This window comes from Pelobates fuscus, chromosome 13 (genome assembly GCF_036172605.1).
Source record: "Pelobates fuscus isolate aPelFus1 chromosome 13, aPelFus1.pri, whole genome shotgun sequence".
Taxonomy (NCBI): domain Eukaryota; kingdom Metazoa; phylum Chordata; class Amphibia; order Anura; family Pelobatidae; genus Pelobates; species Pelobates fuscus.
In genome coordinates this window covers 110,352,327-110,370,155 of record NC_086329.1, presented here as the reverse complement: position 1 = coordinate 110,370,155, position 17,829 = coordinate 110,352,327, and the positions used below count along the sequence as shown (strand labels likewise).

The 17,829-nt window shown below is 37.2% G+C and overlaps 1 protein-coding gene across 2 annotated transcripts in view; it reads right to left on the bottom strand.

The window, feature by feature from the left end:
- Positions 1-7,358: 7,358 nt before the first annotated feature.
- The window catches only part of CADM3 (cell adhesion molecule 3), a 248,977-nt gene continuing 238,506 nt past the window's right edge, over positions 7,359-17,829 (bottom strand). The window contains exons 8-10 of one of the 2 annotated variants that reach the window (XM_063440088.1): positions 13,160-13,174; positions 10,825-10,950; positions 7,359-8,910 (exon numbers count right to left, since the gene is read on the bottom strand). In XM_063440088.1, the coding sequence (XP_063296158.1) occupies positions 8,792-8,910; positions 10,825-10,950; positions 13,160-13,174 (260 nt within the window). In that variant the 3' untranslated portion in view covers positions 7,359-8,791. The remainder of the gene's footprint in view (positions 8,911-10,824; positions 10,951-13,159; positions 13,175-17,829) is intronic. The other variant, XM_063440089.1, reaches the window with a different exon arrangement.

Here is a 17,829-nt window from a genome sequence, read left to right as displayed (position 1 = left end):
TATTAGTACAATAAGCTGTACTAATACAATAAGCTGTAATATTACAATAAGCTGTAATAATACAATAAGCTGTAATTTGATATAAATATAACACTTAAAAGAACACTCCAAGAACCATAAGCACTGCATTGCACTCCTGGTTTTCGGGGATGTAGGAAGTGCTAAGCAGGTAGCAGTCCCCAGGTAAGTTGCCAGATGTTTTGACTACTTACCCAGAGAGAGTGTCAGGGAGCTCCTGGTACTATAACCACTACAATGTGCTGTTGGTGGGTCCTGGGGAGTTTGTTATTCATATAAAAAGGGAATGCTAAGAATATATCAAAGAATTGCAAATGAAGATTAAAATTGCTGACATGGAAAAATAGCTGGGTTTGGAATTTAACTAATTTGGCAATTTTTACCTAAATATAACAGTCCCTGACAATTCAATTATAATTTTTTTTTTTATTAAATATGGAAAACATGAAAGTATACAAAAAATAAAAATAAACAAGATCCACAGTCCACGTGTGTCCAAAATAATTAGAGAAAGCAGTTGGTCTTTTTTAAAATAACTGATAGAAAATGGTTAAAGAATTTGGATATTTTGGGACATTCCGTTCCCTTTATGACCATTTGGGATTTATTTACTAAATAGGAAGTTGCAGTCAATCTTCCAATTTATAATAAAATAGCAAGTTTGATCACATCTCCAATCCAGTTGTGTGGAATCGTTTTTCAAACTCCGTTATTGTAATGTTAATCTCACAAGTCGGTTCTGAATAGAGGCATATACTAATTTACTGCATATGCAGAAAGGAGATGCAATCACTATAGTAATGTATATCCTGCCACAACAAATTATTTCACAATTCTTATATAAGAAACGTGTGCATGTGAATAAAGTATAAAAAAAAAAAAAAAAACAGGAAATGACGTGTGATGTGGAGTCAAATTGACGGCTTTAGCTGGTCTATTAAATCCTGATAAATCCTTAATAAGTCATTAAACTGACATTTGTTATAATGGGAATTGTTCAAAATCATGATAAAAGTAATATATATTTTACTATACATACATCCTTTTTTTAAATGATTCATTGTGAGTTTTTCCTGATTACTATTGAAGAATTTCATCCAAACCTATTCAGGTATTCAGGAATCCACACACAGTCGTTGCCAAAGTGATAGTAAAATCAGGATGTAAATGAAAGTGGAAAGAATCAGGTTTTAATTAAGTGCTAAATTATTTAAATAATGGATACTGACGCGGCTTGCTGACACGTTTAACTTACACGCTGACACGGTGTAAAATGTGCAGTAACAGCCCGCGCCGTTCGGTTCTGGGCATCGAGATGTCAGACGTTTTTACATATCAGAAATAGCACACGCCAAACTTCTTCATTTTTATTTATTTTCAAAATACAATGGGGGGGTACATATTCAAATGTTAATAAATGATGCGCTGCATATATTGCAGAACATGGAATTAATTATATTGACAGAAGACAAATATTAACTTTTCAGAGGAGAGGTGATCTGGGTTAATTTAATCAGTTGTTATTTAAAAATGAATACATAACAAAACACAATGTCATATAATGATGTAAATGATATAATGATGTGTAACAAAGGCTTTATATACATGCATGCTCTTGTCATTCGCTGATGATTGGCCATTCGACACAGCTGGTTATACTTTGTAGCCACCACAGCTTTACCTCACTCTCCTCATTTGTTGATAGTATTTGTGATGGGGGAGTGGTACGGCAATGGGCACGCTAGGGAACAGGATATGCGGGGGGTGTAAATATGATTGAGTCGGTACATATTATTTAGAATACTGTTATGGCAGCCAGTATAATTTTATTAGAGGAGATATGACCTAGGGACACTAAAGCATTGGGTGCAATATGTCTTGATCAGGTAATATGGCGGAGACGTAGAGTCTGCAAAACAAAAGGGGAGGGCACATGAAGGGAGGTGTTACCAGGGGTGTAATCAACATGGAGGGAGTACCTTCCATACTAACCTTCAATGAGGAGTGACGTAGAGGAGCACAGGAGAAACTCGTGAATTAGAATTATATGAATTCTCTTGAAGAAATATTTTATATAATTGTTTGCTTTTATTATAGTTTAGGATTTAATGTTGTGTATATTTTAAAGTTAAAGCCACAGTACACAGTAAGGGATAGTTTAGATTGAGGGCAGTGTGCTTGGTAGAATGATTGCCAAAACAAAAACAATAATAAAAAAAAAAAGATAAAAACCGAGGACTAAGAATAAATAACATTCTATTACAGTAACCTGACAGTCCCTGAAAAAAATCCCCCCCAATAATGACGATATAACAAAATGGTCGATAACAGAGAAAAATCCCAGATGCCACCTTGGACAATATTCCCACACAAATCTACTGCAAATACACCAACACACTAATACAATGATACGAGGAAACTTAAATCTGACATTTTATGTTTGTATTAGGCCGGGTAAAAAAATACAATAAAATGCGTCTGTGCAAGGACGTTGTTATTGTGTGTGGATGTAATTCTGATTGAATTAGTATAAAATCTATGGCAAGGCCAGGATTGGCTACGGGATCTTAGAAGAGAGCCATTTCCTGGGGGCCTCAAATTGAAAATACAGGAGTTCTGGGATTGCAGGAAAAGGGTGTTTTAATAATCACAGTATCAATTGCTCACGCACATTCATTCATTTCTAATTCCTATGGATTTAGCTCCACAATCACTCTCAGCCATTGCTGGACTTTGGAAACGACTGCAGGTTGTAGATTCTTTGACTTTACTGCAATCATGGGACATTCGGAGATATTTGTATTGCGTTATTTCGAATAAAACATGCGTTCCTGACATTAACCCCTTAAGGACCAAACTTCTGGAATAAAAGGGAATCATGACATGTCACACGTGTCATGTGTCCTGAAGGGGTTAAACCGGAAGCATTTGTTTTCGTCTAGTCGGCTCACTATAATGAGTGACGCAAGTTGTCACAGCTTACTGCAACTCTCCGGCAACGTGTGAAAACTACGGCGGCGCTAAAAAAGTGTATGGAGTCAGAAATGGAAACTGAATGGATGTGTGATGCGCTGCTGGAATTTGCAGTGGTTTGAACGCGTAAAAAAAAATGTGCTAAATATGTTTGGATTTTCAATGCAATTTTGCTGGCACGCCGTAGATGCCTGGCTTAACTGAGCCCTGAATTATTTATGGGCAAAACCTCAAGCATCACAGAAAGGAAACAAACAAACAAAAATATAATTGCTACGTGAGGCAGAAAACACAGCCACGTCTTATCACAAAAGAAATAAAATAGAGATCATGGGCTGATTGACGCCTCATGCAGCGAGTCCAGCTGCTGATGCTGTAAGTGGAGTTCATTATCTCAAAGGTTGTAATAAATATTTGAAGATTATAATCCTACAAACCCAAAAATTATTTATAAAAAAAGATTTTTTTATTATAAAAAAGCAAAATGTGTTTAATGCCTTTAAGGAAGTTTAAGTCAGCAGTGAAATGGTTAGAAATTGTAACCAACACAGCGCCGGGCACAAACACTTCCTCCAACATGGCCCGCACGGCTGCCAAACTGCTCACATAACAACGACATTTGGCTGTTTGTAGTCATTTGGCAGCATCTAAAACACAGTCCTAGCGGGGCGCTGCGTCGTTCTGTGCTGGGCCGATAGCTGCGTCCAGATTCTGTCCTGACTGGCTGTGTTCTGAACCTCCTCTGCATATGTTTGCAGGGATCGGATAGCTGCTGCGTCCAGCTAGCTAACTCTCAGCGAGCCGGCTATAATCTCTAAAGGTCATTTCAAGGGCGAGGTGCAATCAGAATACCCCAAGGATAACTGAGTCAAAAAATCCTTCCTGGCTCCATAACTAGACTCGGGCTGCATTATATTAATTATTTGAATCATTTAGAGGACATCAGCGCTATGAAAGTGCAATGATTTTATTAATCAGGATAGCTGTTGATGATAATTCTTGCTTGAGATATTTATATATTACTCACATGAAAGCAGAGGAGTAAATAAAAAATAAAAAGGAAAACATGTGAATGAAATACTATAAGTAGAAATAACAATTTAAATAATAAATAGGAACATGTTTTATGGATTAGAAAAGGCAGGACCATAAAATCCATTAACGGGTCTGTTTCTAAACCGGTGTGAATTGACAAAGGAATTGCAAATCGTATGCAAAAAAGGCAAATTGGAAAAATTCACAAACTCAGCTTTTTTTCCAGATCGGCTACTTTGGCCTAAACTTTGCAATCCCTCTGAGAATTCTCAACAAACTGCTGGTTTAGTGAAAAAAAATATAAATAAAATGTTCTTTTGATTGCAAATAGCAAAATATTCTACATGAAATAAGAACAAACAGCAAACTAGCAGCAGCTTTTTATCACGGAATGCGTCACTTGTAGAGCGTAGGCCCACCATGCTGCTCACGCAGTTCGGGTCCCTCGTTTTTAGATGCAATCAATAGAAGGGGGCACTAGCAGGGTCCAGAGATGCCAAACGAGGACATATTGTGTTTCATGGCAGCTAGTTTGGAATCCCATAACATGTAAACCTTTATCGAGTTTGTTGGATTAGAATCACGCAACGCTATGTCTTTATTTTAAACACGCCTTTTAAATCTCCATCTGTACAGATTTAGTTAACAGATTTCCGTCGTACACTTTATGTCCATCACTCAGATGTTTATAGAACGAACATTATCAGCTGAATTACTAAATTGTCGATATGTCGCCGCTATCACCATCCAAATTCAGCTTGGCATATGGGTCTAAACAGTTTTACACCCTGCTAGTTTATGTCATTTAATGAAGCGTGAATATTTAATGCTTGCACATAAAATATAAAAAGCAAACAAACTAAAAATGATATTTTGACTTTTTAAAGCTGCTCGTGTGCGTTTGCAACTGACACTATAAACAATGAAAAGCCCTAAAATAATTTCTCTAGACCTCGTGCCCGGTCAATGCTCTCTAGAGCGGCGATAGGCAACACTGATACTCAGCTTACTGAACCATGTCTCCTTATTTTGTGCTTGGAAATGTAGCCCAGTAAAAATAATTTGTACATATCATTGAGTCTGTGCGTAGGATCATTGTATTGATGCAATGTTCAGGTCAATTAATCTAATATTGATTGTAAAATTATGGAAGATTCCATTAATAGATCTGACTTGGTACCCCTATTACCCTTCTACCTTCCCGAACCAGCTGGTTATGTAAGATAAAGTTACGCCTTTATAGAAATTCCGATCTCCATCTCATTCGCCTTCTAGCTATCAGACTCATCGTTCTACTGGTTGGTGCGATGTCACAGGAATCCGCGGCCAATCAGAACGCTCAGGTTACCGAAAGCTCTCAGCTTTCCAAAAACTCTAAGCAACTTTAATTTGCTCACATAAACAACGACAGACATGTCGTTACAAAATAAAAATAAAAAAACTGTTTTTGCTCTATTCTATATTTTTATTATCCTAATATTTTGTAACAGCTATTATAGATCATGTCTTATAAACACGGACTTTCAATACCGGGCATGGCTCGGTGATTGTCACTATCTCACTGAATATTGGCTCATTCAAAATTCTTATACTTTTTGTCAAAAGCTACGCCCACATTTAATGTTAGCCTCACCCGGATAATGCTTCCATATATTATTGTTTTCTCTTTTTGTGCTTCTACTCTTTATTACCAGCTTCTTCAATAAATAGAAAATAATGTACTGTGATATTTATGTATCAGAAATATATACATAATACAATCACATGAATGTTGCTCCTTCTGACAAATTCATTTAGTTTCTCTATTTTGTACGAAAACTTGAAATATATAGGCCATTTTATGCTGTTCTGTGCAAAAATAACATCTGCCCGTCCAGTGTTTCTCCGTAAAAATAAATCGTAACCATTTTGAGTTACCCAAACGTCAAAATATCCATCTCTAACCGGAAGGTAAATGAAAGGACTTTAATTTATTCAGATTAGGCCAGTTGGGACTAAAAAGAATATGCATTAAAAATTTTAAAGGGGTACATCACACACCGAAGGCTTAATGACTCACCGTGGAGCTGTCGAGTCCAGAACACTTGTTACGTGTCACCAGATACATTAAAAAAACGTGCGAAAAGCCTGTTGGAATCATCTCCTCTACAAATGATCAGACACTAAGGTGTCAGCAGTCATGAATTCGAAGTGAATTTATAAATACATTTTGGCCAAAAAAAATGGAAAAAGTAGCGGTTTTTAGTTTTGCTATTTTCATCTAAAAATTTTAATTTGTTTTGAACTCCCAACAATTCACTTTTTAGTGAACAAACCAGTTAGTGTTCCGACCTTCGTAGTCTTTTGAGCAGTCTGAGTAGATGATAATCTGCATCACACATATTGAATCACAACCATAGATAGTTAGAAATAAGACAGACAGTCAGGAGTTCACCGTAGCTGTCTAGTTACCATTCCAATATTGGATGGATATGGAAACATCTATGAACTCCACGCTGATATCCATGTCTTCTAGCAGTGCATATCTCAGGAAACGGGGAAGACCTCAAAGTTTGTGGACTTTATTGTCCCCAAGGAAACACGAGTCATATATTGTAAGCCTCCAATGATAGTGAGGTGTTAGAATCCCTAGCTCTGGGACAATCTGGATCTTTGAGAACATGTATTATCTACAGAATACTATACAAACACGGACAACTCCATTAAAAGTCGTCTTCAACCACACATTATACTCTTCAAACCACCAATATGAGTAATCATCAATCTTCACTCAATCTATGTACATTTGTATAAGAGCATTTAAAATGCAATAGGAAGCACAAAGTAGGGGCGATCAGACATTATTGGAGGCAGCTAACAGAGAAAAAAGTGGTTTGAGCATGGCATGAAGTACCACAAGGGTGTGCTATTACTTAGAACACCTCAATGCCATTACCGATAACTGGTTGTTATCCAAAGCAAGGGAACTGTTTTATACTGAGGTATGTGACTGGTTGCGTATGAACAAACACAGTGTATGAACACATTGAATTTATAGTTAAATCACACGTAAGGACAACTCAAATTATTTGGCCACACGTATGAGATTGAAAGGCGTTTTCATACATATATCAATGTGTACGTGAGTAGCTGTACAAAATAATGTAGGCGTCAGTGTGGTTTATTTTAGGAGTGCAGAAGGAACACATCCATACAGATGTCTACATAACTCTTGGGATTTGCCCAGCCCTATGAAATATACTATATATATATTTATATATATACACACACACACAGAGTTATACATACACACACCCATACACACATATATTGACATACTCTATGCAGAAAGGTATAAGACTAACAGTTTAATTATTTAAAAATGACAAATGATGGACAAAGCAACAGTCACACAGTAATAAAGCAATTTATGCCAAGCCTGATAAATACAGAGTATGACATAATATAGAGATTTATATGTTAATATAGTTATGTTTGCTTGATGAATGACACCATCGTTTGTTTGGCGCAATGGCCCCACGAATGCTAAGCAGTGCTAAGTTATGGATCCCCTTGCAATGCGTTCACATCATTGTTTCATGTTATATACCTTAGTAAATATTGCCTTGCCAGACTTTAATCACCAACTATCTGCTTAATAGTTTGCCGTAATGGAATGACCCAATCGATACATGCAGTGCCTTAACATCGACACCTCACCCTCATGCGTGGCTCTTTGGAACAGGTTGTTCTGATTGGATCAGAGGGCTGACATTTTTATACACTTGGCAAATTGCCTCACATTATCTTTGTGTTCCATGGATCCATGGAGAGGGAAGAGAAGGATGAAATCAAAACAGTTCCATGTAATATATTATGACACCATAGATAACACTTTGCCAGTAAGAAAAACCGAGACCCTGATTAGTGTAAGCAAACTCGGTTAGGGAGGACAGCCACTTGTGATTGGAGCAGGAAACAAGAAAAAGGGCATGAGACTCCACCCACTGCGTCTGTGCCACATCCTGTGATTGACAGCTGCACAATTACTAGCTCAGCTGACAAGAGCCAACAAACCCCTTACATCCTTTGCAAACCTGAGTTGGGCGTTTCTTGGCCGACAAAGAGTTAATAACCTAGACTATAATCTTGCAGTTTCAGGTCGATACCCATAAGTGCCCATTTGGGCCATAAAATGGAAGCTTCAGTGATGGCGTCCTATAAAGAATTTACTACCATAGTAATTCGAAACAGGAAAACCCGTCTGTGTCAAAAAATCGAACCTATCTGTTTTATTTACCCTGGCAAACAGAACATTATATATATATATATATTTAAATATCCTTTCTCCCCCAATCCCTCCCCACCCTTCCCCAACATTCCAAAGTAAAAAATAATAACATAAAACTTTGTACACATTTCAGAAAAAAAAATAAGAAACAAACCAAACCAAAAAAAAAATATATTAACTCACGATTATTATTATTTGTTTGTTAGATTAGTGCGTTCACTGAAGATATGTAGATTTAAGCAAGCAATTTTTTTATCTTTTTAAAAGTTTTTAGTAATAACCTTTGTACAAGTTCTTTTTCGAAGCATGGACTCTCTGTTCACTGTATCTCTCTTTCTCTCTTGTTCTCTCTGGTTCTCGCATGTTTAAGAGAGAGTCATCCTGTATCAGATTTTCTGAATGTTGGTTTGAATTTGTTTGCCATTGCTGTTGGAATTATGTGTTGATCAATCTCATTGCTGTTGACACGTTTTTTTGGGGAGTAGGAGCTGAGGCTTATATGAAATATTCCTTCTTGTCGTCAGAGCCTCCTTGGCCACCCTCTGCATTGATAATGGCTGTGTCAGCATCTGGGGCATCGTCAGATCCCTTGGCTTCATGGGTGAGATAGGTACCTGAGAAAGGGCAAATAGACAATACTGCAGCTTCACGTTATCATCCTCGGACTTTGATGGTGGATGCAGTGGGATACATGCATGTTTACGTTGTGAACATATACACATGATCAGTTATTTTAAGATTTTGTGAGATGTGAATATTTTGTGAGCAGTCATCTTTCCTGGTTGACCTAAATCCTGCTCCGTTTGGCCGCTGCGGTTGATATTTAAAACTAATATTTTGTTCCGCCCATTTCCTGTGTAGACGTTGTTTGTTTATTTTTAGGTGTTATGAAAGAAGTAACATTTCATGTTTTGGTTTAGTAGCCATAAATATAGGCAACCGGCCACTGAGGTCTGCTAGAAAAGATGACTCCCCACAATAGGTCCAATTTAGTAATTTTGTGTCAAATAATTGCAGCAATCTATGTGAAAAATAATTATGACAAGAGGGTTGGACATTCGGTAAAACGCAAACCAACACCTACAAATAAAAATGTTGATGTATTTGGATATTATGTCCTTATGTAAGAATTTAAAGCAAAAATCACAATTTAAAAAGTTTATGTGAAGAACCTTAGCATATTCGCTGGGGGTATGTCCTGGAACTACGGACCTGTGGGCAGACAGAACTCGTGAATAACTGCAATATGTTTACCAGAATATAAAAGCTACAGCTAGATTGAACTAATCAGCAATAACTTGTTACTAATGGTGTCCTCTAATTTGAGATACATGCTTCCCACCAAGAGTCTATAATTCATGTCTTGGGGACAAGTATTCTCCTGATTACCATACGAAGACTTACGTTTGACCTGTAATTACTTGACTGTCGGACCTCTTTACTTAGTAATTCCTGTTGTCAACAAGGCCTGCTAGTTCCACTGATTTCTAACGCTTACTTTCCTCTCTCCGGCTGTTTTTTTATTTCTTCTGAAATGTTATTTTGCACGCGTCTGGAACTAACACCAGGAAAATGCTTGTTTAATAAAGTCTGTGCCATTAGGGATTTTCTTTGCTCTATCCCAGATCATTTCAAACTTTGTGTCATTCTGATTTTTTTAAAACCTTTTTGTGTCTTTTTAATAAAATTGTAGATTATCCTAGACTTTCTGTGGAACGTTGTGAAGAGTAATTTCCTATGACCTGCACAGTGGAGTTAGCATCTAGTAGCACAGCTCATTTGTGTTTTGATTGGCTGTCCCATGGCAGCCATGTCCCCAACCAATCAAAACACAGTCTATAACTGATGGTTTTAAAACTGTGATAGCGTTCCAAGATGGACACCTTCGCAATGGAAATCTGTCACATTTCAAACTGGTAATTCCAGTTCAATTTATTATTAATTTGGTGAATATGATTCTACCAAGATTTACACAAAGATCATTTCAAGGGTTTTTGAAGACTAAATACAAAAGAAATGCAGGAAGGGCTGGCAGCTTGATAAATAGCTACATATAAAAACGTCAATAATGGACCTCCTGAAGCAACAGGATTTTTTTATATTATTAAAGTGAATGTGTCATCCATACATAAAGGGGATGGACCTTCCGGTAGATATAGATTTGATCTGGACATTGTGTAGTGAAATACAGCAGGTTCTGCTCTCTGTAAAGAATTATGGTTACAGCAGATCCAGCTCTCAGTAAAGAGTTTGATGATTGTAGAAGGTTCAGCACACATATTACTGCACTCACTAAAGAAATTCGAAGGACGATGGCTCGGAGATTATGGTATTTGAACTTAAGTACAACTATAAATTGTCTTGTACAAGTCCTTCTATGACAGGATATTCTACCAAAGATTCCATGACAGATTCTATTTCACTGGTCTACCACGGACAATGTTTGAGTATATTTACTATATTTATTTCCAGCGAGTATCTATCTTGGGAATAAGATGATTAGACAAGGATTATTCCATGGACCTTACCTTTGTGTCTGATCAGGTAACGACCAAGAACGATGAGAAGGCAGAACAATAGGAAGGCGATAACAGCGACTACTCCTCCAATGACAGCGTGGTCAATGCTCGATGTGGAGGGAATTGGACTAGGGTCTGACAGGACGAAAGTAGAGAAATTCAGGAAAAATCGGAATGTTCAAAGATGACAGTCAGACGATGGAAGCACAAGAAAAAATATATGGCAGCTCGGTGACAGTAAGGCGGCAGAAGGGGAAAAAAGATTGGTGGTGAGAGTAAGATGACGAGACAGAGGTGTTAATGAGAAAAAAAACAGAAAATAAAACATCAGCAGAGATAAGAAAACAAAGGGATATTGAAAGTATATAACAGAAACATCATAAAGAAATGTACAGATAAAGAACTATAAAGCAAAGGAAGAATGAGGCAAACCGGTAGGTAATGCATCACGGATGAAGTGTTGCGGAAAAGATAAGGAAGGAATATGGAACAAACAAACACAGACAAGGAAAAAGGGTGGAAGAAGAAAGGCTTTCAGAAGATGAAGTAATGAATGGCCGTGGAGAGAGAAATTAAAGCCAGCTTAGCAAAATTTGAAGACATGCTACGAAAGGTGAATGGAGAAAAGGACAGACAGAGAAAATAGTTTGGAAAAAGAAAGGAAAACAGCAATATCATTAAAAAAGGACAGCTCCAGTTTATAATTCCTGTGACATTCCTGCGTGAAGCATCTACAAGCCTGATCTATTGGTGTGACTGCCGGAGGACTAACATGTCCTAACTCTATTAGCAGTTATCAAAGATAACGGACGTTGGTGAATATCACAAGGAATGCATGTGGTTGATGCCCCAAGGCCTCTATGATGAAAGTGAATATGGCAAAACCACTCAATTCAGAATGGGGCCATTCAAACATTGTTCTCATAACAGTATATAATAATGTCTGGATTATGGAGAGCAGGCTTCGAATGTGCCTGAATTCGGTCAGGATTTTACCTGGACAAAATGCTACAATGGCTAAAATTCTGTCCTGGATTTGAGCTTAATGGTTAGAAATCTGAATTATTATGGTATTTAAAAGCTCTAGTGGGAGTGAGTGTTAACCATGTGGCTGCTGGCCAGTGCTAGCAAGCCATCACATTTGAAAGTAAATTTGAAACTATGTAACAATGACCCCAGATTAGTATAAGGGAGGTATGAAACCTGCTATGCCAATGGTGGAGACAATTCTAATAAACTTTGAGCAGTCATCGGTGAAAAGCACAGATTTTAAACCAGACACTGAATGCATTTGTACGATTGATGCAGACTCAATATGGTTGACCAAATTAGCTTTCGTAAATATGAAAATGTATATTTTGAATTCAGAATTCAGCCATTTTCACTGGATTTCACTGATCTTTTTTCCATTCAGACAATATCCGGTGTTTATTGATAAACCCTGTCTGTGTTAAAGTTTGGACTGAGCTGCACACTGTGCCTTCCTCCAATAAGATGGCAGTGGAGATGGTTACCAGTAACGGCACTAAATAAAACACTCGATATCCAATAACGGGCCGGGAGTTGAATGGGAACCTGCGTAGTACTCATGTTTGTTTATTTGGGAACACAATAACTATGTGCTAGAAGTCTGCTTAGTTTTTATTTATCTATTGGTTTGTTTGGATTAATTAATTCAATATCTTTCCGTTCACCTCACCTGTCGCTTCCTAACTTACAATAGACTCCCTAATTCTGTAGTTTTTTTTATTAGTATCAGTGCTGGAGACCTGCCATGTGGGCGGAAGCGTCATTCCATGCATGTCATGGCATCTCCCAGGCAGCGAGTTTGAAACAGCTGAAGGAGCAGTTACAGAGTATTTCAGCCGGTATGTTCTATCTGTTATCGTTACACAGTCAGTTGCAGAGAGCTGACAATCTACTTGAAACATTTAGGCCAAACGTTCAATGTGGGCCATTTTGTTTGCTTTTCAAACTTGGTTCTCTTTTTATTTTTCCCTTCAATCATCAACTCATCACGAGTCAACATTTAACGAATAATTCCAAACACATAAACTAGTATTCTCTCTGTTTCCACTGATTCTTTGGTGGGATTTCTTTGAAAGCCACTAGAAACCTTGTGTTGCATGTCTCTTAACAAATCGGCTTGCAGTAATATAAACATCTTATACTATGAATTGTCCTTTTAATATGAATTGTTTTCTTCAAAGGAAAGGTCCCTGTAGCACCCTAGGCTAATGATGATGATGATAATGTGCAGAACACCAGAGATGTTAAAGCCTTTATCAGCCTGGCCCCCATCTCTTTCATTTCCAGGAGTAAGGTGACAATGAACGGCAGATACCTGGGAAATTGGCGTCTGCAGGGATTATGAGTCAGGACGATTCACGGTACACAGCGGGCAGGAGAGCACACAGGTGGAAGAGCACATAGAATCATGAGGAGGGAAAAATGAGAGACGGTAAAATGACAGGCAATGGGTTTCAACCAGAGACACATGAATGACAGCAGCCATGACACATTTATGTATAACTCAACAGGAATGTCAAATATTGCTCTACATGGGCCTTCTATTTACAGTCTAGCAATGTTAAACCAACGTATTATCTAATACAAGTGCATCATGAAAATGTATGAAAACGTCTAAATGTAATTCAAATTATGCCTTTTAGATCATTTTATGGTCGGTGATGTTTTGTGTTTATTCAGATTACTGCATGGCTTGTTGTGCATCTTATTGCAGTGGTTATGGTGTTGTAAGTAACTCGTTTATGTATGTTATAAATTACCATCTATTAAAGAGATACTTCAGGCACTATATATATATATATTACTGTTTAATCTTAAAATTTCTTCTAGATTGGAAGTACACAGGGTATGTATTTGTATTCAGCTAAGCCAGTGAGAGCTCAGTGTCACCTTCCGACATTCCAAATGGACCAAGAAGGACACTTTCATTTCAGCGTTGTGAGGCTAGTGGTTGGGATGTTCTGAGTAAGAGTGGGTGTGTGGCCTGTTCTGAGAGGGTTTAGGTGACTTACGAATAACAATTTATACACTAAAATGTAATGTAGAAGATGAGCAATGTATGGTTTTAACACAGACTGAGTTCTAAACACATTTATTGTAGTTTAAATACACATTACTGGGAGTATTATTACTGTGGAGCTCTGTTATACACTCAGACACATTACTGGGAGTATTATTGCTGTGGAGCTCTGTTATATACTCAGACACATTACTGGGAGTATTATTGCTGTGGAGCTCTGTTATACCCTCAGACACATTACTGGGAGTATTATTACTGTGGGGCTCTGTTATACACTCAGACACATTACTGGGAGTATTATTGCTGTGGAGCTCTGTTATACACTCAGACACATTACTGGGAGTATTATTGCTGTGGAGCTCTGTTATACACTCAGACACATTACTGGGAGTATTATTGCTGTGGGGCTCTGTTATACACTCAGACACATTACTGGGAGTATTATTGCTGTGGAGCTCTGTTATACACTCAGACACATTACTGGGAGTATTATTGCTGTGGGGCTCTGTTATACACTCAGACACATTACTGGGAGTATTATTGCTGTGGAGCTCTGTTATACACTCAGACACATTACTGGGAGTATTATTACTGTGGAGCTCTGTTATACACTCAGACACATTACTGGGAGTATTATTGCTGTGGAGCTCTGTTATACACTCAGACACATTACTGGGAGTATTATTGCTGTGGAGCTCTGTTATACACTCAGACACATTACTGGGAGTATTATTGCTGTGGAGCTCTGTTATGCACTCAGACACATTACTGGGAGTATTATTACTGTGGAGCTCTGTTATACACTCAGACACATTACTGGGAGTATTATTGCTGTGGAGCTCTGTTATACACTCAGACACATTACTGGGAGTATTATTGCTGTGGAGCTCTGTTATACACTCAGACACATTACTGGGAGTATTATTACTGTGGAGCTCTGTTATACACTCAGACACATTACTGGGAGTATTATTACTGTGGAGCTCTGTTATACACGCAGACACATTACTGGGAGTATTATTGCTGTGGAGCTCTGTTATACACTCAGACACATTACTGGGAGTATTATTGCTGTGGAGCTCTGTTATACACTCAGACACATTACTGGGAGTAAAAGTAGGCCAATATCATCAATTTCTTTCTCACATTTACTAATAAATCTCCATGGTAATGTTGCATATTTAGGGTAAATTCCTGAATATAGTGAATAAATAGTAATATTTTACTACATTTACTTATTGACCTGCCATGGTATAATTACATTGTTCTGTATATATATATATAATGTATCTCATTCATCGAACGCATACAGATTTGTAATCAATGCAAATGCACCCATTAAATGAATTAATTCTCGATTTAATTACTTGATTAGAGATTCGTCATGTGTGTTGACCCAAATTCTCCATCTTTAATATTCTATAACAATTGTATAACCTGCACTTTAATTATACATCCAGAGGTACCTTCCTTAGCAGTCTAAATGCACTCTTCCTGGCCTTACTCAAACATTAAAAGCATTGTTTAGAGAATAATTTGTCAGACAATTTAAATACCATAATAAGCTAAATAAAATACTACATTATGCTTTGTTTCCCCTTGTTTGCAATAGGACTGTGTCAACAAAGACTTTGAGAGGACATCAAGATGGCCGCCCTCATGCTCCTCACACAGTGTACATTGCTATGGGAATGGGTGCAGTGGACATCAAGATGGCCGCCCTCATGCTCCTCACACAGTGTACATTGCTATGGGAATGGGTGCAGTGGACATCAAGATGGCCGCCCTCATGCTCCTCACACAGTGTACATTGCTATGGGAATGGGTGCAGTGAAACCATTTGTTTCTGGGTCTTTGAAGCTTTTGTTGAGGTCTAGAACAAAGACTGCGCTCAGAAGATATAAAACATGCTTCATTTCATTTTAGATTGTAATTATCACTGACCGTTCCGTCCATCTCTGATTTCTTGGGAAATGATGCAAAATTAACATGATAGCGACCAGAAAGGGTTATAATGTCTCTTTCCCTGCCTCAAGCCAGATGAATAAACTAAAATCAATAAAATGGCCAGCTTTCAACACCATTTACAATGAATGTGTTCTATTACATCAAGCATTCACAATTTACAGGTTTTTTAGTTATAAATAGAACTCCGTATTCTTCACTCCCACATAATCCATCCATTTCTTGCTCCACTGGAAGCCAACCACGCTGATAAGTCCCCATTACACTGCGAAACGCGTGTTTAACAGAACCACTGAGTAAATGTGGGCCTTGTTTAATTGCATAAGATAGCAGTAGCTCATCTTAAAAACTGAACGATGGCTAAGGCTATTCAACTCGACAAAAATACGGCCTAACGGACTGCTCGGGAATACTACACTATTTACAAAAATATAATAGACGTTGTTCCTGGAGATATTATATATTATCTATACAATATAATATATAATGTGATATGGATCTTATGGGGCTTTGCATTGAGTTATGGTTTACATAAATGGTACTTTGTGATGGCGTTTAATGGCGTTGGACAGCAAAGCAACCGTCATAGCAGAGAGTCTGATCAAAATTTAAAGGAACTCTATAGCATCAGGAATAAAACCCAGTATTATTAAGCTTTAGTGTTATCTTCTTCATTTAGATTCAGTCCCCCAATATCTAAATAAAAATCGAGTGTTAAGATCGAGTCACTGAAGCCACTCAAAGTGCTACCCATGACATCACACTGACGCTTCTAAGATGCCATCCAATGGTCCGTATAGAGGAGAATTGTGGTCTAAAGCTGCTGTGCCGCATGGCTGTACTCCTACCGGAGGTTAGGACTGTGTCTGACTCTGTTCTCACAGTGGAAGAATCAGGAAGATAGCCACTAAAGGTGTATTTTACTAAACAGCAAAGCTTTACATTATGGGTTAAACCCTCAGGACCACTGCACCCAGACCACTTCATCGAGATACGTAATGGAGAGAAAGCAGTTTGGCTGCCCTTAGTAGTCCTTTAAATGATAAATAGCCAATGAAGTATTCATAACTATAGAAACATGAATATTTCGGGCATGTGGGACATATGACAATGGACACTTTATTCCACCAAACCAACCTTCATCTCAGTAGGCTTTGTAGAGTTAGGTTGTTCTATGTTAAGTTATGATGAACGTTTATCTCCCTCAATAAGCAATGTCATATCAAGAAATACATTTAGAGTTGAAGCAAAATAAGGTCAGCCAGTGATTTGGACTAAAATTAGACTGTTTGCAGTAATTATAAAAAATAGATAATTACTAGTTTTACATATTATCTTTTTTTTTTATCCATTAATTAGTGTTTAATAAATGTGTTTGAGGTCTTATTTTAATTCTAATTGATTAAAGAAACAAATAAATTAATGCATTACTGCTACTACTAATATGTTTTGGGGGGGAAATCATAAAACGTGCCTAAAACTAGCAGCACACAAGTAATCTTATGTGTTCTGTATATATATTCTAAGTCGATTTCCATTGAGCACAACAAGCACTTTTTAGATAAACTTTGACAATTATTTAATATTTAGAAAAATATTTCAAAATGTTGATATTTTTTATACATTTATATATATATATTTTTTTACATATTTTTGATATTTTGAAAAAGAAAAAACTTTGAAAAGTTTATCCGAAAAAACACTAAAACATTTGAAGATCTTATCCAACAATATTAAATCGAGGCCGTTATTGGGAGATTGATTTTTAACAGAAATCACACTTTTGCTGATTAAAGAGGGTGATATCAAGAATTAGGTATTTTTGCATGTAAATGACATTTGATGTAAACTTATCTTAGGCTCATTTAGAAAGAAAAATGGCTCTATTAAAAAATCATCGTATTTTTCTTCTTCCTTTTGACTATTTTTATACACATCTTCTATAGATCGTTTTTTATAATTAATATGATTCTATAACGTTCTATGACGAGCACCTGCAT